At 35.1% G+C, this 20,932-nt stretch overlaps 1 protein-coding gene and 1 long non-coding RNA gene across 2 annotated transcripts; both read right to left on the bottom strand.

Annotated features, from left to right (window-relative positions):
• Positions 1–4,620: 4,620 nt before the first annotated feature.
• LOC138891073 (uncharacterized) lies at positions 4,621–8,518 on the bottom strand. The gene is made up of 2 exons (XR_011407382.1): positions 7,966–8,518; positions 4,621–4,925 (listed from the first exon to the last, which is right to left on the bottom strand). It is a non-coding gene; the product is annotated as an uncharacterized lncRNA (long non-coding RNA).
• Positions 8,519–18,686: 10,168 nt separating this feature from the next.
• Positions 18,687–20,707, bottom strand: LOC104227535 (uncharacterized). Its single transcript, XM_009779792.1, has 2 exons — positions 20,698–20,707; positions 18,687–19,390 (listed from the first exon to the last, which is right to left on the bottom strand). The coding sequence occupies exons 1-2, from the start codon at positions 20,705–20,707 to the stop codon at positions 18,687–18,689; spliced, it is 714 nt and encodes a 237-aa protein (XP_009778094.1).
• Positions 20,708–20,932: the final 225 nt, after the last annotated feature.

Here is a 20,932-nt window from a genome sequence, read left to right as displayed (position 1 = left end):
ATTTTGAAGTCATTTCTCACTTTTTCTGACCAAACAGACTCAGGAAGAAGAAGTAAACAAGACAAAAGGAACAGAGTAAAGGACAATGGAAAGAGATGATTCCTAACAAGAAAACTACAAAGTAAAAGCTTATTAGATGTGGATACCAACTCTAATGACCATGACATGCACCTTTGGATTAAGTGGCCTAATCTGTCAAGCGAGTCTAATGTTGAACTCTTGTTGTACCTCTGAGTCATGAAACTAGGCTTCTATGCTTCGATTATCCTATATGATTCACGGTCCTTATTCGACTTGTAGTGCCCGAAGGGTTTTCAACATCGAGACTCTCTCATTTAGTTTTTTCTCTCAACTCACCATCGCCTTATGGTGCCTGTGAAGGTTTTCACCAATAAGACTTTCTCATTTTGTTCTTTCCTTCTTATTTCCTCTCTTTCCTCTAATTCTACAGATCATAAGGTATTAACCACGATAAATATCATATGATCCTTGCATTTCTGACTCGGCGCTCTCAAAGATTATCTGGGAGGTCTTTTTTGGACTGTAATGTGGCTTTTGGACAGGGTTACAAAGAAAGGATATCATAAAGTCTCAAAACAACTAAGACTATGGGGTTAATTTATTTACAACTTTTGGAATCCATTCTAAAAACTTAGCCCCAGTTTCAAAAACAATGGAATTTAATTCTTTTTTTTTCTGATTTTCTTCTTGAAATGGAATTTCTAAAAAAAACTGCCCCACTCTCGACTTCATGGGATTATGAAATATTTTATTTGGTATGACCGAACCGTAAGGCTGCCTACGTATCTTGTGGTAACAAGCATCAGGTCGAATGTAGTTCAAAAGACTACTTTTTGTTACTATTTTCCTTTTTTTTCTTTTTCTCTTTTTCCTTCTTTTTTTCTTCTCTTTTTTCTTTATCTCTATTTTTTCTCTCTTTTCTTTTGAATTTTCCTTTTAGAATGAACTATATAAAATAAATCTATTGGGACATGAACTTCTTTTTTGTTTCGTATGACTCTAACTTGATTCCAAAAGAGGGGAGGTCAAAGAAATCAGTACAGGCTCAAAAGGGTATCGAATGGTATAAGTGTTTGGGTAGCTGAAAGAGGGCCTCTCAATCCCTGAAAATGCCAAGTACAACACATGCAACTTGATATAAAAATTGAAGATCATGCACAATATTTCTTTTGTGGCTTCACATTGATATCACTGCTATGCCTTCCACTTTTCTTTAGCGCCTTGTCAAGTACAGAACCCTCGTTGGGTGATTCCCTCTTTACAATGGATATCCTCCGTCACTTCGGAGAAAAATTTCTTGACTTTATCTTGTAACATGAGATGCAGTTAAACTCAAAGTTGTTTGCTTCAAATTGACCGAGATGCACTCTCCTTTAATGAATTCTTGTCACCCTATTAACTTCCCAAATTATCTGCCCAAGTTTCATATGGTTCGGGCTTCAAATGATCTCAAAATATCCAAATTTGTACTTATTTCCCTCAAGTGTCCCTATCTTCTTCAAAATTGTTTCATTGCTTCATGATTAATCTAACTTTTAAGACCAAGCCTAGAAGTATGCGTGCATGTCATGTCACAAGAGCCAGCATGAAAAGAACTATAAAAAGAGAAGAGAACTAAACAAAAAATGACTAGAAATAACAGCAAACAGAGAGTTGCATTAGACATACGGTGAAAGGGTTTGAACAACAAAACAAACAAAACACATTGGGGTTACGACCCTGGAAATCCTAAATAATACTAAATGAGTTACTACGACTAAAGGAACTAGGAAGAATAAAAGGATAGAAGGGTTTAAGTCACAAGACAATATCCGGATTACAACTCTGAAATAACTCGGACCACAGAAATGACAACAAAATAAACCACCAAGACTCCTCCCTGGCTAGCCAAGAAAGGAGCGTCTTTTCAATTACCAAGCTCGGCATCTTAGCCACTGAGTTCCACATCAATATTACCTAGTCCATTACCAATTTCAATACCATTAACTTCAGCCAGCAAGTTCCCAAGGAGATGTGCCTACCCCTTGTCACTGTCTTTGATCATAATTATCCCTTCTTGAATCATTCTTTATATTTCCCTTTCAAAGCACAACAATTTTCAATGCTATGCCCTTGGACATTAGAGTGGTACATGCACTGTACAGTAGGATTAAAACCTTTTGCATATGGGTCCGGAATATAGCCGAGGAGTGACTCAATCAGGCCAGAATATTTTAACTTCTCAAATAGGCTTGTGTAGGATTCTCCGATTAGTGTGAAACTATTTCTTGGCCTTTGTTCACCTCCATGCCCCAATTTTCTAAGGTTGTTGGATGCTAGAAAATATTATGAAGGCAAAAGCACATTATACGCTGCTGGCACTCGCCATGAGGAATGACCTAGTGGTCGGACTGATGACCGAACGTTGTTTGGAGGATAATACTGGGGTGAATTATGTGGAGCTCGGGGATGTTCATGGGGTCGCTATTGAGGCTGAAAGCGTTTACTAGGAATGCCCACTGGATCCTATCGTTGGCGGGGCTCAGCAACATCTTTTATATTAATGGGAGGACTGTCCCGAGCAACTTGTTCGTTCCATCTGAACCAGAATTCTCTAAAACTTTCCTTGGGTTTCTTTTCCATCTGAGATAGGGAGGAGCGGTCTGGGACAATGTCTATATCGTACTGAAAGTGTCGCACAAAATCTTGAGCCATGTCATCCCATGTATGCCACTTACTGACATCTTGACGATTATGACATTCCAAAGCTGCCCCAATCAGGCTCTCACTGTAATAAATCATCAGCAACTCGTATTTCCCGCCAACACTTCTCATTTCACTGCCATAACCCCTCAGATGCGATACTGATCTCCACGCCCATCATACAAATTAAACTTTGGCATCTTAAACCCTTTCAACTTTCTGGATAACTCATCTTGCTCCACTATCTTAACAGGCTCTGCAGTCTCACCGGGAGGCTCAAAATGAGGAGCGTAAGGGTATGGACCCGAGATCTTGAAAATTGGTTCTGGAGCATAGTGTTGGGCATCGGGGGTTTTGAACACAATCTCGCTAGAGGGTCGAGGAAAGGTAGCAGGTGGATGAGCTACAAAAACATGAGTGGTCAAAGGAGCGGGATATGAGGTGGTTCTGGGAGTGAAATGTGAAAAGGTTGTGGGGAGATATCCTGGACTTGTGACAGTGGCGGAATGGTGACAACGCTTTCAGTGTAGTTAGTGGGAACTGATGGTGGAGGACACCCACTAATCCAGGCTCGGTATATTTCGGTTATCTGTCCTTTCAACTCAGATTTTGATACAACAATTCCCTTAGATAGATCAATAACCCCTGTGTCCAAGTCTTTGCTAGCCATGGCTACCTTGCTCTTTGACCTTGTGTTGTATGGATGAGTAACTTAAGAACCATAAAACAACCACCCTTCTTTCAATGAAGATAACAAAAGGAACAAAATGGGGTCATCCTGTTAGCATAGGGCATTTAACAGATAAAAATATCACATTGCGTGCAATGCACCTAGCAACAATTAACGGTTCTAGAATGACTTCGAGGGTCACAAGGTCACTTGGCATTATCCCAGTTTTGTTCATTTCAATCTTCTCTTTTCTTTCTTTTCTAGCACTTCTTGTCTTGCTCATTTTCCTTCCCCTTTTTTTCTAATTATCAATCTTTTCTTTCCTCTCATTTCTCACATCCCATAATTTCATCTCTTTTTTTTCTCCTTTTTTCTTTTCTTTTTTTCCTTTTTTTCGTTTTCTTTTAATAAAAAAATTTCGATCGAACCCTATGTAGGTTGCCTACGTATCATGACGCCGCATGAATCAGATCTTTGCGTAGTTTGGGAAGATCGGGAATAAAGTAAACAAACAAACATTCTCTTTTTTTTCTTTTTTTTGTTTACCTTAATGACTACTCTGATGAGAAAAGAGAAATAAAAGAAGCAAATTCTTTTTTTTGAATTTTCTAGACTTAATGTTCTATAACCTATTCTAAACTCAAGCTTAACGAGCATATTTTTTCTCTCCTTTTTTTTCTTTTAAAACAAATACTCTATGGGAAATTATTAAGGAAAAAATCCTAGAAGAGAAAAATATTTTTTGATTTTTTTTCTTCTTTTTTAGGAAGGAAATCTAAAGAATAAACCAAAGAAAAATATTTTAAATTTTTGTTTGTTATCCCTGAAGAAAGATTTCGAAACGAGAAATGAACAAGATGAAAAATGTTTTTGGATTTCAGTTTTTGATTACCTAAGAAAGAAACTTTAAAGATAACCAAAAGATAAAATATTTTTTTCTTCTATGTACAATATCCTAAAATTCTAGTGAAAATAAAAAGAATATTTTTTATATATATTTCTCAAAGAAGAACCTCAAAAGAAATTTTTTTTTTTTTAAGTTTTGAAATTAATATCTTAAAACAAAACTTCTAAAGGGGTATTAAAAGAAAAATCTTTTTTTTGAATTTTTACTCTTAATATACTAAAGGAAACATAAAAGCAATTTTTATTTTGAGTTATAGATATTTATTTCCTAAGGAAAACCACCTCAAAAGATTTATTTTTTTCTAGAATTAGTATTTTAAAGAAAAATTGTAATAAAAATATAAAAACGCAAAATCTCTTTTTTGGATTTTTGATTTATAACACACTTTTTCAAATACAAAATAAGAAATACAATAAAAAAAACTCGACAAACTTACTAGATTATGACAGACTTCAACATCCCTTAAAAGACTTGATATTACTATACATAAAACACGACATAAAAAGAAAAACATACTCAAAACATAAAAAAAAATATAAAAAAAATACATAAATAAATCTCCTTAAGCAACTCCTACATGAGTGATCTTGACTGGATGGTCCTAAGGCGTCTGTTATGCCCAAACTTTGGTAAGTAGATCCACACCTGTATGATATAATTAAGACCACATAAAGTTAAAGACCTAGAATACTATGTGAGACATGCAAGACATGATTATGACTATTTTTCTAAAATAAACCTATGTGACAACAAGTGGCTAAAAATGCAAGATTTAGCTAAGACTCCGCTTAGCCAAGAACCTAAACTCACTAGAAAGACCAGACACTATGTGGGTTGCCTACGTATCCCGCCCCGAGAGACGAGAATCAGATTCGCTTAGTTCGGGTAGATCGAATATGGGCGAGAATAAAAGAAAAAAATACTGATTTGAAGAAAATATATATTGTCTTTTTTTTCTAAAAATGATAAAACATGTAAACTCTTTTTGGATTTTATTTTTCCTCTATTTTCTGTTTTTTTTTTTGGAAAAAAATTATGGGAAAGTGCAAAATCTTTTTGGATTTTTTTTCATTTTCATTTTTTGGTCTTTTCTTGAAAAATCGTGAAAGAAAATTATAACTTGGCCCTACTTGCTCTATTGCACTTCACCCTCTTTTTCTCATTTATCTTCAAACCTCATTGGTCTGCCAAATGACCCTTCTACCCTTGAAAATTGTAAAATGTAGCACATAGGATGCTTCAGGATGGTCTTTTATTTTTGGGGTATTCCTGTCCTATATGGACCCAACCCCTGTGTTGAGTCCCCAAAGTCAAATGCACATGATGCAAACAAGCGTTCCTACTAGGGATCTGGCATGGGGCTGAGTTATTCTAGGATCAAAACCTGGGTATGTTGTTCTAGACTTGTGTACCCGAGCGGACAACTCGAGCCGAGGGGGCTACGTACAGGGAACCAAAAGGGCATCCGACTTTGTAACTTGTCCGAGCCTCTTCTTAATTTAAGGTATGACACTAACAGAAAAGGAGTCACGCCAGCGTGCACATCCCCGAATATGAGAAGATAAGGGTTACATAGCAGTTTATATATAGTTCAAGTAGTATCAAAGCGGTAAAAAGCAATATTTAGCACATTAGGCCTAAACATATAATAAAACCAGATAATAAATAAAAGCCAAATATAACAATTATTCTAAGCTCAAATTCTTGAACCCTGAACCGGAGATTCTAGGTTCTTGTCCCCAACAGAGTCGTCAAAGCTATCACACCTCCTTTTTACTACACCGAAAAGGGGGTATAAGGGAGTTTTTTCCAATTTAAGTGACAATCGAAAGGGGATTATTTATTTAAAATTCAGAGTCGCAACTTGGGATGATTTATGGTGTCCCAAGTCATCGGTTTTAACTCCCGAATGAGGAAAGATTGACTCTGTTTTACAATCCACGAAATACAGAAATTTGGGTAAGGAATTCTATTAACCCGAGAGAAGGTGTTAGGCATTCCCGGTTTCCGTGGCTTTAGCACAATCGCTCACCTGTTAATATTGGCCTATTTATCTGATTTTGAAACATTTTTGAAACCTATGTGCATTTTACCCACTTTTAATAATCCACGCTTGTCATACTGTTATTTATTTAATACACATTGCGAACCATGTCATGGGAACCGTACCCACGATCTACAATATGTTAATTTTATTAACAAAATTAAATTTTGGCCGGGTCACCTAAATGTACCCCCGGATTTTAAAAATTACGCATCACAACTACGCCACGGGAACCATACCCGTAGCTATGACAATTTATTTAATTAAACACGCCTAAAGCAAACTACGAAAGTTCAGGGCATTTTTTACACTAGTTAAGATATCGATGTGAGGGCCATAGACTAGGTGATTGGATGGCACACCTCAATTTTATTTAAGGAAAAGCATTCAACTAAGTGAACTATGGATATTCATATTTAAAACTAATTTAAAATTAGATATCACAACTACGCCACGGGAATTGTACCCGTAGTTGCGATGATTACTTACGTGACAAAAAGTTTGCTTACCCAAATGTAGTTGGCCTAAGCATATTCCTAGCTGTTAAGTAATAACATAAGCAAATGAAACAATACTAAATGAGATCTCCTATTTCTGATTCATTTCGTTTCCTGACAAACTTCTAAGTTAATGGGGAAACACAATCCATACAAAGAATGCCAAAATCCTTGTCATGGAATGCTGATCAATGTAGAAACAAATCAATCAAGTGTGAAGTTAGCAAGAATTCATATTGTCCTTAGACTTCAACTAAACTATTGGCATGTTTTAACAGAAAAGAAGAAGCCATCCAAATGTGATCCTTAATCAGCATAGTAACAAGACTAACATATTCACTTGAAAGCCAACAACTTTTATCACCAACTCGGCTAAACCGAACAAAAAATTTGAAATTGAATTATCACTTCGTCTCAAATGCGAATGAACTGCCTTTCTTTGAATGAAAAATCCTTTCTCACAATCAATTAAAAAAAATTTCAGCACTCTCACATGGTATGATTAGAGACGGAAACAAAGGACAAGATGTTATGTGTTTTCAAACAGAACTGGTAGAGTGAACCAACAGCTCCAAACTTTATATACTTGAATTAACACTTCGCGATTTCATACTGACCAAGGACAAAGGCTCAAACTCCAACAGGTACAACAAAGTGGAGGCAGAATGCTTAAGAAAATGTCAACATAACAACCATTTAGCATTCTAACATAGATATCATATGCTTGTTCAAGACAATGAACGTGCTCAATCTACACAACAGCTTAAAGCAAACAGAACCAAAACAGATACATGAATCTGAATTTCAGCAAGTTAAACAGAGGCAGCTATGATATAAATGTCTAGTTTCCTACTTAAAAAACAAGTGAAAAAAAAAATAAATGGAACAAATCGCGAAAGCTTGGTCGAGTGTAAAACAAACTTTGAGGCAGCATTCAAACACAATCACTTTCAAACTATCTGTCAAGAACCTACAGATTTGTATCAAATTGCAGAATGGAAAATTTCAGAACTTAATTCACATGTAAACTCAGCCAAACCAAATAGAAATATTCATGAAAATTGCTAACAATGACATTACGACCACAAATCTGTTAACAATCACAAAATCGGAACATTAGGGAGAAAGGGTATCAGGAAGGAACCTGAAAATGAGCTTTCAATTGATGTTTGAAATGATTAGAGAAGGTACAAAGGAATCTGGATATGCAAATTCCAACAGCGAGCCAATCCAAAACATCAAGACGAGATGTACTCCAACCGGAACGATGAACTCGGACCTCAGACGACGAATTAATCAGCTCTGGACAAACTCCATCTTTGAGACCATAACTAAGAGACGAAACTGAAATTTTGACTCGTTTTGGGTTGTCTAGAAGCAGGCGTCGTTATTTGGTGTGTTCGACATTTCTGTTCTAGCTGGTGGGGTTGGTTTCCTGCGAGTTTTAAGAGTTGGGTGTCTAGGTTGTTGATGTTAAAGAAGAGGGAAATAGCCTGGTTTTTGTCTTGGACAACAGGTGTTCTTGGGGGTGACAAAGAAGATGGAATTCAAAGGGGGGGTCTTGTGTGTAATGGCTATAGCTTTAGGGGTGAGGTTCTCTCATTTTTGCCATGGAAAGAAGTTTGTCTTCTTTTGGAGATGAAGACCGATGGGGGGGGGGGGGGAGGGGGTTTCTCTAAGTTTACAAACTGCTCCCCTATATCTTTTAGGGTCTTTAGGTTTTTAAAGGTATTAGGGTTAGCTTAGTGGGTATTGCCCTTGAGTTGTTATGGGCTAGATCCGAAAATTAGGCATAAAAATGGGTTGTTTGAGCCCAAATTTTATTATTTCTCCATGAACAAGACTAAAAATACGACCTCATTTACCAATTAATTCTACTTAAGTAAAATAACTATTAAGATAAGACTAATCGTTAGAACAAACCTTTTTTTTGTATTTTCAAATATCATATTAAAATAAAAATCAGGTACTATTTTTTATTTTTTTTTAGTATTACGAAAGGTATATAAACTAACAACAACTAAAAAGAAGAAATATTTTTTGTAATTTTCATTTTTTGATATGATAAAGTGAAAGAGTCAAAACTAATTGATATATCGATATTAAGCCTAAACTAAATATTTTACACTAAAATGGGTGAAATCTCAGGGAGGGTCAAAAATCACATTCTCTATGTTTACAAACGGCTCCCCTATATCTTTTAGGGTCTTTAGGTTTTTAAATTTATTAGGGTTAGCTTAGTGGGTATTGCCCTTGAGTTGTTATGGGCTAGATCTGAAAATTAGGCATAAAAATGGGTTGTTTGAGCCCAAATTTTATTATTTCTCCATGAACAAGACTAAAAATACGACCTCATTTACCAATTAATTCTACTTAAGTAAAATAACTATTAAGATAAGACTAATCGTTAGAACAAACCTTTTTTTTTTTGTATTTTCAAATATCATATTAAAATAAAAATCAGGTACTATTTTTTATTTTATTTTTAGTTTTACGAAAGGTATATAAACTAACAACAACTAAAAAGAAGAAATATTTTTTGTAATTTTCATTTTTTGATATGATAAAGTGAAAGAGTCAAAACTAATTGATATATCGATATTAGGCCTAAACTAAATATTTTATACTAAAATGGGTGAAATCTCAGGGAGGGTCAAAAATCACATGTCTACATACATCACTATTTGGAATAAAGTAAAAAGTAGAAAAGAAAACAATAGAATGTGACTCCGAAGCATGCGAGTGGAACAACAGGTATACCTTGAAGTCTCCACATCAACTCGAAATTAGCTCACTAATGACCAGTACGCTCTAAACTACATCTGCACGAAAATATATAGAAGCCTAGTATGATTACACCACAATCGGTATCCAGTATGTATCATGACTAACTTCGGTGGAGTAGTGACAAGGTTCAGGTCAAGACACTCACTAGTCAAATAACCTATGCCAAAAATACCAAAGATTAGAGACAGGAAGAATAACATGAAACAATAACTAAAATCTTATCAGAAAAAGTGATAGACATTTAATACAGATAAGGCTCGGTTTTAACAAGTCATCCAATATGGTAGAACTATGTGTCACACCCCATGTTTTCGTACGTAAAGATACATCGTAAGTAAACTAAAGTATGACCAAAATGAAGATCATCTTTGGAATTATATAAAGTAAGTTATCAAGTTACCTCGGATGTTACATATATTGAAGATCATGAACAACAAGTACAAAGAGGGTTGGAAGGTTTAGAATCTAAGTAATTCAAGAAAATAATGTTTTGTCGAAAGTCGTCAAGTTGGAAATGTTATAGCATACACTTTTGGGGTGAGAATAGGGTGCATAACATGATAAGGAGGTTATGTTATGATTTATGTTAATTGTATGGTATTCTTGTTTTATGTTTTAAAGTCAAGCGAGTTTTAGAACAAAAGTTGGCAAAGGTCATCACAAGTTACACTAATAAATATGCTGAAAATTAGGTCAAATTTAGATGCAATTTTCTTGGGATTATGGGGTGGTATACCTACAAAATTTAAGATCTATGAGTCTATTTGCTAATGCATTAAACCATTTATTGATATGACGTTGGAGTACAGAGATATTCACGTTTTTGCAAGACTGCGCCAAGCAGCTCTCTATGGGATCCACAATGGCGGTAGAGATATATTGATGTATCTAAGATGCCTCAACCCCATTTTAACTCATTATTGTTCAGTATATTCAGACCCTATACATATAAAAATACTCTATCAAGGTTCTCTCATGATCCAAGACCCAAATAAAGGGCAAACAACACTAATCAAGTGTCGGAAATTCCGTCGCACTAGTAAGTTTCTTGTTCTTCTTGTTATTGCTGATTTTTGGGTGGTTCCAGCTCGTGTGGGAGGTTTTTTTAAGTGTTTTAGGTTCCGTAAAATACTCTCCCAAGGTTTTCATATATACCCTAGGTTATTTCAAGTCTTTAAAATGGATTACACCATATTTCAACATTAAAAGTTAGTTCTAGTGAAGAACAACACCTCTTTGAGGTTGTATTGTCATTAATGATAGTTGTGGGTTGTGTTTAGATGAAATTTCAAGTTGTCTATACTAGATAAGGTGATTATAACATACTAATAATTGTGCTTAATATTTCTTGTATGTTGGTTAAGTTGTTAGGATGATAAACTACAAGATAATACTTGGATTAGATTAAGTCACCTCCATGGTGTTGTATTGCCATTGAGGGCTGTTGTAAGCTAAATATAACTTGGATTTCAACTTGAAGCTATTGTAGTAGGTATTTGAATTGTGTTCTTTCATGTGCTTAAGGTTATATTTATGTTGATTAAGTTAAATGAATGTACTAGGCATGAACTAGTGAATAAAGTTGCTAATTGAAGATAGTTGGAGTTGGGAATTGTTTCCTTTGTCATAAATATATGGTATAAAGATGGAATAATTGATGATTGACTTTATTATCATGTTAATGATGTTGTTACATTGATGTAAGAAGTCTATAAGGGGTGATAATGAGGTTAAATGATGCTGAAGGGATTCAATCCGAGCTTGCCGCTCGTTGTGATATGTTGACGACTTGTTAATGAAATATTTTGTACCCTATTATTGATGTTGTTCTTATTATATTTCTATGGTTTTTGGTGTTGGTATATGCTTTTGGAGGATGCCCTTGTTACAAGGGAGATGCTGCCCAAATTTATATAAAACGAGCTACTAGCTTAAGTTACAGACTTAGCCTTTACTCAGCACTGATTTTGAATCTCCTTATGCCATGGTAGACTGAGTGGATTTGTTTGAAGAGTTTCTTGGAAGCTATTAAGGAGTCAACGAGGTTAAGGTATGTTAAGGCTAAACCGTTCCTTCATTTTGGCATGATCCCGTAACTACATGCATTTGATAACGAGGCATAAAGAGAAGTTCTTATTCCTGAATTTATGTACATTATCCTAGTCTCATAAGCTACAGTATTCTCCCTTATCGGGACTTCATATTCAGTTTATTTTTTGTCTTCTTTCAGTCAAGAGAGCAGAGAGTCATATATATATATATATATATATATATATATATATATATATATATATATATATATATATATATATATATATATATATATATACATTATTACAGTATTTCCACCACTATCGAACTATAGTCGATGGGCAGTCCCCTATTGGGCAACCTCTGATCAGATGGTAAGTTATATACCGAGTCTACTGTAGCCGAGCGCCTATGAGTGAGCACAGAATGGCCGAGATATAGAGCCCAGTATGGTCGAGCGCCTATGAGCAAACATACTATGGCAAAGCAGTTACACATACCGAGCCTTATAAGGTCGAACAACTATTTTACTTACTATATTGAGAGAGATGAGTCAGTATCAGCAGGTAAGCATATCTTCAGATTATCTTTGACTCCCAGTTACTTTCAGTTATTTCATTATCAGTTCAGTTTCATATTTCAATTATTTTGTACCTTACATACTCGATACATTATTTTGTACTGACATCCCTTTTGCCGGGGACGCTGCACTTCATGCCTGCAGGTCCTGATTGACAGCTGAACATACCCTCTCAACAGACAGAGTCAAACATTAGCTTGGTTGGTAAGCTTCACTTTCTCGGAGTTACCAGGTCTAGACCTTGGAGTCCATTTTATATATACAGGTTTGATGGGTAGGTCGAGGCCCTGTCCCAAGCATGGTATATTTTAGTTAACACTAGCAGCTTGTAGACGAGTCCTGTATATTTTATATATCCGTAGATATTTATGGCGGCTTTGTCAGCCTACACAGTTATATATATCAGTTTTTGGGTATGTTTATCCCACAGATGAGAGATTTATTATTTTCAGACGATTCAGAATATGGCCTCATCGGCCTAAGTTGAGGGTTACCTCTCAGAGCTCATAGTTACAGAGTGGTACGCTCGGGCCGAGTATGGCACCGGGTGCCGGCCACGCCTCTTCATGTTTGGGGCGTGACACTATGGCACATTGTGCCCGCATTGTCAATTATCCTTGCATGGAAATGAACTCGTGCTACATCATAAGTCACATCGCATGGCAAAAACCTCGTGTTGCATCATTAGTGACATAGCACGACAAAGACCTCGTGCCACATTATAATTTGATCCCGTATCAATTACCCATAACACGTTCAAGAGAGCTATCAAGAATCAAATAAAGTAAAGCATGATAACAACTTTCTTTTTATTTCAATCCATTGTGCTATCAACAACTCAATAGAATATGAGATAACAACTTCACATAGGTAAATTCATCTTGCCAATAAAATTATCAAGTAATAACAACGATATAGAATGGCAGATTAGAAACCACACAACAAAAAATGAATAAATACATGACACACGCAAAGAAGTCATGAGCACAAACAAGAATATCCCTTTTTCACCACAACACAAATATCATCAATAAATGCCTCCAGGCCATCGCATATCATCCCCATATAGCTACACTTATCTCAACGTGTGCGCTACAATAAATTAAGTTCTTGCCTTGTCTTGCCACACACGTTTTAACAATCATCCTACCTTGTCTCGCCACATGTGCAAACCCGATATAACCCGCCTTATCATGCCACATATGCAATATCAATAATAACAATAACAAGGTAGAAATATCGTGCAAACACCCAAACAATCCGGCCAACAAGTCCTTATATGCCATAATCATAACAATACAAGAGCCAAGCATTTTCATCAAGAAATCAACTCACAATCCGCCAACGCAATGCACAAGAACAAATCGATAAGGAAAATGCGGATGGATGTTCAAAATATAACATGAATTCAGTTAACCCAAGTAGCAACAATTTTACAAACGCCCAACTTGGCCATTTAAGGAAATAGAATACTAAAAATATGATCTCTAACTGGGAACATAAACTCAAGTAGTCATGTGAAGTGAGTACACGTAGAGCAGGGACCTCTCAAATCCAAACAAAGTGATAAGAACAATCTCGGGTCCAATCCGGTCATAAAGCAAACATACATCCGCGTAAACACTCATCACCTCATGTACATGTTATTTATACATAACACAAATAAGCAATTAATCCAAATCCTAAGGTATAATTTCCCTCACACAAAGTAAGGCAAGATACTTACTTCAAATTGCCCAAATCAACACTCAAAAATAGCTTTTACTTTAAAATTCACTTCTGCTGGCTCAAATCTAACCAAAAATGACTTAATAATATCAAACAATGTAGGAGAAACTAATTTCGATTAATAAAGTTAAGATCTTTACACAGTTCCCAAAGAGTCAACAAAAGTCAATTCCAGACCCGCCCGGTCAAAACCCGATTCGAAGGGTCAATTTGAATACCATAACCTCACAAGTCCAAATATGTATTTGGTTTTCAAATTCGAGTCCAACACGACTCTCAAATCTCAAATTTTTATTTTTTAAAAATATAGTAAAAGATCTCCAAAAATTACTTTCAAATTCCATGATTTTGATGTTAAAATCCCTACGAAATTGAGTCAAAATCACTTAGCCAATAGCTAGATGTGAAAATCCTTTCCAAAAATCGCTTTCCGCCAAATGTAGGGCTCAAAATGTGATAAAATGAGACTAAGTCCCGAAATCCCATTATTAATATCAGTTGCAGATGTTGCAATTGCGATCTAGGGTTCACAAATGCGACCCACAACAAATGTAGAAAAGGCATCACAAAAGCGATCACTGAGAAGCTTTGAAAATGTCGCAAAAGCGACATAATATCCGAAAATACGAACACAAACCCCTTCACAAAAGCGACAACTTGGTCGTAAAATGCGGTTGCCCCCTATCCAGATGTCCATCGCAAATGCGATCAAAGAGTTTGCGAATGCGAACTCTCAAGCCCCCAGCCCACCTCACACATACGATTACCTCCTCGCAAATGCGAGGTCCGCAAGATATCCTTCGAACAGAGAAAACGTTAAGGACAACGCGGGTTGGCCATGTATGTCCTGTTCCGAATACAAATCGGACAATTGCTTATATTACTTGTAGCCTACAAACGTAAAAATTTAATGAGTTGGTCAGTTTCCATCAATTTATTTAAATTATATATCTAAATTTTTTAAATTAAATTTTTTTTAACCATTATTGACAAACTTCAGACAAAATATTGCTTCCACTTCCACTGCTTTTTCTTCTTCTTAGTTGTATAAAAGAAGTCTCAGGGAGTTTGATCATTACGACATTTTAGTAACATGTATTGCTAAACTTGTTTTCTCAATTTTAAGTAGATTTAGTTTACTCTATACCTTTACCGTGCAATGCAACAAGGACATGTTAATGTGGTTATTTAAACACATACACAGAGCCTGCACAACGGAATATTAACAGGAATATACCTTCAGTCATAATTGTTCAAGTATTGTAGAGTCGCCTTAAAAAGTTGTGACGAAGAAAAAACTAGGAGTCTTCTATCCTGTGTCTATCGTAGGATGTCAGACTGATGGAGTCATAGGCGTATTTATAGGAAGGCTAGGGACTCTTAGCCAAATACTTTAGCCATAGGGACTTCTCCAATAATTATAATTACCCTAGGGACTCCTAATATACGGTAATTTTTTTCCATCAAAGAAACTACCATATATGCATAACTACATAATATTATCTGATATATTATTTCTTTTAGGAGACAAAGTAAATAATTTATTACCTTATATGTAGGCCACAGTAGAAGTCTCTAGAAGAGACGGTAAATTTCTAACATTCTCCCACTTGACCGACATATTAAAATTAGATAATCCTTTATGAGAGATAAATATATAATATGGCCATAGACTTTATCACTCAACTAAAAGTTATGCAACAATCACTTTAACTAGAACATATTATCACACGAATTATGGCGGTCATGCTCTTAAACAAATAATTCTTTCTATGTAATATAATGTACAAATGTTCTAACAAAGTGTCAACAACTTTATGAATGAACCTTAATATAAGTCATTCGGAGTCCAACTTTATTGATCCAATGATCACAAAATAATACATGAAAAACTAAAGTGTGCACTATCATGTGTATCAAAATAAACATAATGTCTAAACAAACTGTTAGAGAACAAAGCAAGGCTAAATTGAGCTATTAAGACCTATATAGGTTATATGATCCTTGAAAATATTAACCGGAAGACCTTTAGTCATAGGATCAGCAATCATCAAAGTAGTACTAACATGCTCAAGACTCACATCTTGCTTCTTCACATAGTCTCTAACTATCAAGTACTTTATGTCGATATGCTTGCTTCGGCTGCCACTTTTATTATTCTTAGAAAAGAACACTGCAGCTGAATTGTCAAATAAGATTCTCAATGGCCTTGAAATGGAATCGACAATCCTAAGGCCGAAAATAAAGTTTTTCAATCATAACTCCTGTGATGTAGCTTCGTAGCATGCTATAAACTCAGCTTCCAGAAGGAAAATGTATCCTGAAGTAGATTTACAGTGTCTTTGCATCCTCCCAAATCAGAGTCTGAATATCCAATCACCTCCAATGAATCAGAGTATCTGTATGTGAGCTTAAAATCCTTGGTTCCTTGCAAATATCTCAAAACCCTTTTACCAGCTTTTCAATGATCAAGACTAGGGTTACTTTGCTATCTGCCAAGCATTTCTACAGTAAAAGCAATATCAAGTCTAGTACAGACTTGTGCATACATAAGGCTCCCAACAAGCGAAGCATAGAGAATATCTTTTATTTGCTCCTTTTCCAATGCATTTTATGGACATTGGTTCAAAGAGAATTTGTCACCTTTAATTATAGGTGCTGCTATACGTGAATAGTTCTTTATCCCGAATCTTTACAAAATTCTTTCAATGTAGGCCTTTTGAGATAGTCCAAGATATCTTCGAGATCTGTCTCTGTGAATCACTATGCCAATGACACAAAAGGTTTCACCCATATCCTTCGTCTTAAAATTCTTGATAAGGAATTATTTAGTCTGTAAACCCAAATAAAGAAACAACATTATGAAATAATTACACTATTGGCGGGAAGCCTTCTTTAGCCCATAAATAGATTTATTCAATTTGCAAACAAGATGACTTTTGTCCTTATCACAAAATCTTTCAGGCTGACACATGTATACCTCCTCTTCAAGATCTCTATTCAGAAAAGTTGTTTTCACATCCATTTGATGTAAATCCAAATCAAAATGAACTATTAATGCCATGATTATTTTCAATGAATCCTTCTTTGATTCTAGAGAGAAGGTTTTATGGTAATTAATGCCTTTCCTTTGAGTAAACCCTTGGCTACAAGCCTGACTTTATATCGTTCAATAGTACCAGATGTCTTTTAGTTTTAAAGACCCATTTGGAACCTATAGTAGAGGATCCCTTTGGTAATTCAACGCGATCCCAGACTTTATTTTTACCCATAGATCTAACTATTCTTTCATGGCATCATACCAAAGTATAGAGTTTTCTCCACTCATGGCTTGTGAAAACGAACATGGGTCATCTTTTAGTCCAAAATCATAATAAGACTCTTGGAGATATACAACATAGTCACTAGAAATTGTTGATTTTCAAACTCTTGAAGATTTTCTTACTCCCACTAGTTCAGACACTTTTGTAGTGAGTTCAAGTAAAGCGTGTTGATCTTCATATGGCTCCTCAAGTGGTGGTGGATCTTGAACTTATTCTTGTTCAAATAATTCATGAGAATTTTTCTGAGCAACATTCAAGTTCCCAATGTATAAGGATAAAGGTAAGCTTGATCTGTTATTTATGCTTCTTACCATATCTATTGATGTCTAGTTCCTTCTTTCTGCCACACACTTTGTTATGGTGTTCCTGGCATGGTATATTGGGCAATTATACATTTATTTTCAAGTACTCAGTAAATGGACCCTTAATTTGTCCCTTATCTGTGTACCTAAAGTAATATTCTCCACCCCTATCAGATCTTACAATTTTGATCTAAGCAATAGTTTGTTTCTATACTTCTGTTTTGTAAACTTTAAAAGCATCAAGTGCTTCATATTTGTTAAACAAAAAATAGAGATACACATATCTAGAATAGTCATCAATAAATGAGATAAAATATCTCTCACCATTCAAGCAAGTGGTAGGAAAAAGATCCTCATATGTCTGTATGTATGATCCCAAGCAATTGAAAACTCCTTTTGGTACTTTTAGTTAATTTGTTGGTCTGCTTACCCTTTATACAATCCACACAAGTCGCAAAGTCAGAAAAATCAAGAGCTTTTAAAACTCCACCATTAACCAACCTTTTGACTCTATCAATAGAGATGTGTCCCAATCTCTTGCGCCAAAGACTTGATGAGTTCTCATTGATAATACATTGCTTAGTGCCAATTTCTGTGTCATGTAAACTTAAAATATTGCATTCAAATATGGGGTCTAGATCAAGTTTATATAAAATTCCATTCAAATTTCCAAAACCAATAACTTTATTATCTTTCAAAAGTTTCACAGAAGGATAATGAAAATTCAAACCATATCTACTAATCGATAGTCTTGAAATAGAAATTAAATTTCTAGAATATTCTGGAACATAAAAAGTATTTTCTAAATTTAAGTAAAAACCATCCTTCAAAATGAGCCTATAAGTCACTATGCCTTCTACACATGAACGTGTCCTATTGCCAGAATAGACATATTGTTCACTTCCTATCGGCTTCCTCTGAGTTAGAAAGCCCTGCATGATTTTGGCAATGTGAATTGTAGCACTAGAATCAATCCACCACGTATTATCAGAAACTTCAATAAAATTGGATTCATAACATACAAAGGTAAAATTACCTTTTTTCTCAAGTCATTTCTTGTATTTCAGGCAATCTTCTTCCAGTCTCCCTTCTTCTTACAGAAATGGCAAGCATCTTAGTCAAAGGTGCTTTTCTTCTTCATGGGAACACTTTTGCCCTTCTTTGCATTTATATTACCATGAGTCACCATATTAACACTTTCAGGTATCTCATTTTTCAACCTCTCTTCTTCTTGAACATACATGGTCAAAAGTTTATTGATTGACCATTTATTCTTATGTGTGTTGTATGAAATCTTGAACGGACCATATTCAGCAAAAAGTGAGTTGAGAATAAAATTCACAAGAAATGGTTTGGACTTATCAACCTTAAGGGGCTTGAGTTTAGAAGCAATGTCTCTCATCTTCATAATGTGCTCACGCACTGTACGACTTCTGTCAAAAGTCATACTTGAGAGGCTCATCATAAGGGTGCTGGCCAATGCCTTATTAGAACTTACGATTTGTTCATCAGTTGTCTTCATGTAAGATTTGACCTTATCGTTATTAGGGATTGAACCCCTAATGCTTTGGCTTATATGAGATTTTATGAGTATTAAACTTAAGCGATTAGATCGCTCCCACCGCTCATAATTAGCCTTAGCCTCTGGCGTACTTGATTTTGTGGGAATAGGTGGTGTTTCCATACGGAGTGCCAGGTCCAGATCCGAGCACCCTAAAGTGAGAAGGACTTTCTCCTTCCATTCAGCGTAATTATCACCAGAAAGCATTAGAATTCGAGCATTCTCATTAAAAATACCAGTAGAAAAAGCGGTAAAGACTGTAAATCAAGGATAAACATACATAAGTTATGAAGTACAATCCATCAAAAGTGAATCGCATAAAATATCGATTCTAAGTAATTCTAGACCCTCCTGTGGGGCAGAGGATGCAATCCATGCATAGAATTTACTTTACTTTATTAGAATAGTAAATCGAAACGCATAAAATTAATTTGTACCTGTGGGCATAAGATAATTTTAAACTCAAAGGTTTACTATCTGATTCCAAATTAATCTCACCAAAATAGTTACCTCCCTGTAGGGTTGGGTTACTATTATAATGAGATAACTGGACTAAATAGATGTCATTATAATTTTTAATTACTAAAAAATTATGTGATTAAATAACTTAATTTCTTTTATATCAAGTATTCAGGTACTGTGGCTACTACCTAAATACACGATATAAAAGAAAATTCCTAATGACATCTTACAATGATTTGTTAAAACAATCAAATTATATAGGATATTGATTGATTTCAAAATAGGCACACAGATTAAATGAGCACCAATCTTCTATAGCCTATAAACAAAATTAACTCTTATAATTAATCTAGATATTATAAGGATAATTTCAACGGAAGTAAAATAAATAGTTGCAATTTCTTGCAAAATAGTAGCTTTTAATCATAATTCAATTGTAGATCACAATTGCATATACAAAGATGGTCTTATGAACGGAGGTGATACTAGATGAAGATAATTACTTTGTAAATGCTTTAAGTGAGAGAAAAAATATCAACAGTACTATTATTGCATACAAATATTTCACGAAGTCTTGAACTATATTAATCAACTTAAACATCTTCATTGATATTTAGTTTAGCTAGAAAATCTATTTATTGCCAATTAACTGCTGAATAACATGGAGAATATTTTGGAACCATAAACTAACAAAATCTATTACCAAAGATAGATTGTCTAGAGTTATTCTAGAATCACATCAAATACGTTGAACAATCGGAGATCCAAAACTAACATGGTAGGATTTATTACTTTATATTCGGCCAAGTGTTTCATAGAATTCAAACAAACACATTCAAATTGCCCATGACACGGTAGGATCAATACATAGGTCAAATAAGAAATTAATACAGATGTCTTAACCGAACATAAGAGCACCGTCGAAGCTTCTTGTTAATGAGTTTATCAATTACTTTTCATTATATGGTTTTGGATCACAACTCCAATTCAAATATGAGTCATTTCAAAACACTGAACAACTGGCTAAAGACATCTGATACCACACGTGGCTATTTAAACACATACACAGAGCCTACGCAGTGGAATATTAACAAGAAAGTACCTTCATCCATAGTTGTTCAAGTGTTGTAGAGTCGCCTTAAAAGGTTGTGACGAATAAAAACTAGGAGCCTTCTAGCCTGTGCCTATCGTAGGATGCCATCATAATGGAATCACATGCATATTAATAGGTAGGCTATGGACTCTTAGGCAGATACTTTAGCCATAGGGACTTCTCCATAAATTATAATTACCCTAGGAACTCCTAATATATAGTAATTTCTTTCAATCAAAGAAGC

Source organism: Nicotiana sylvestris, chromosome 5 (genome assembly GCF_000393655.2).
Source record: "Nicotiana sylvestris chromosome 5, ASM39365v2, whole genome shotgun sequence".
NCBI classification, from domain to species: domain Eukaryota; kingdom Viridiplantae; phylum Streptophyta; class Magnoliopsida; order Solanales; family Solanaceae; genus Nicotiana; species Nicotiana sylvestris.
This window is presented reverse-complemented; position numbering and strand designations above follow the sequence as displayed.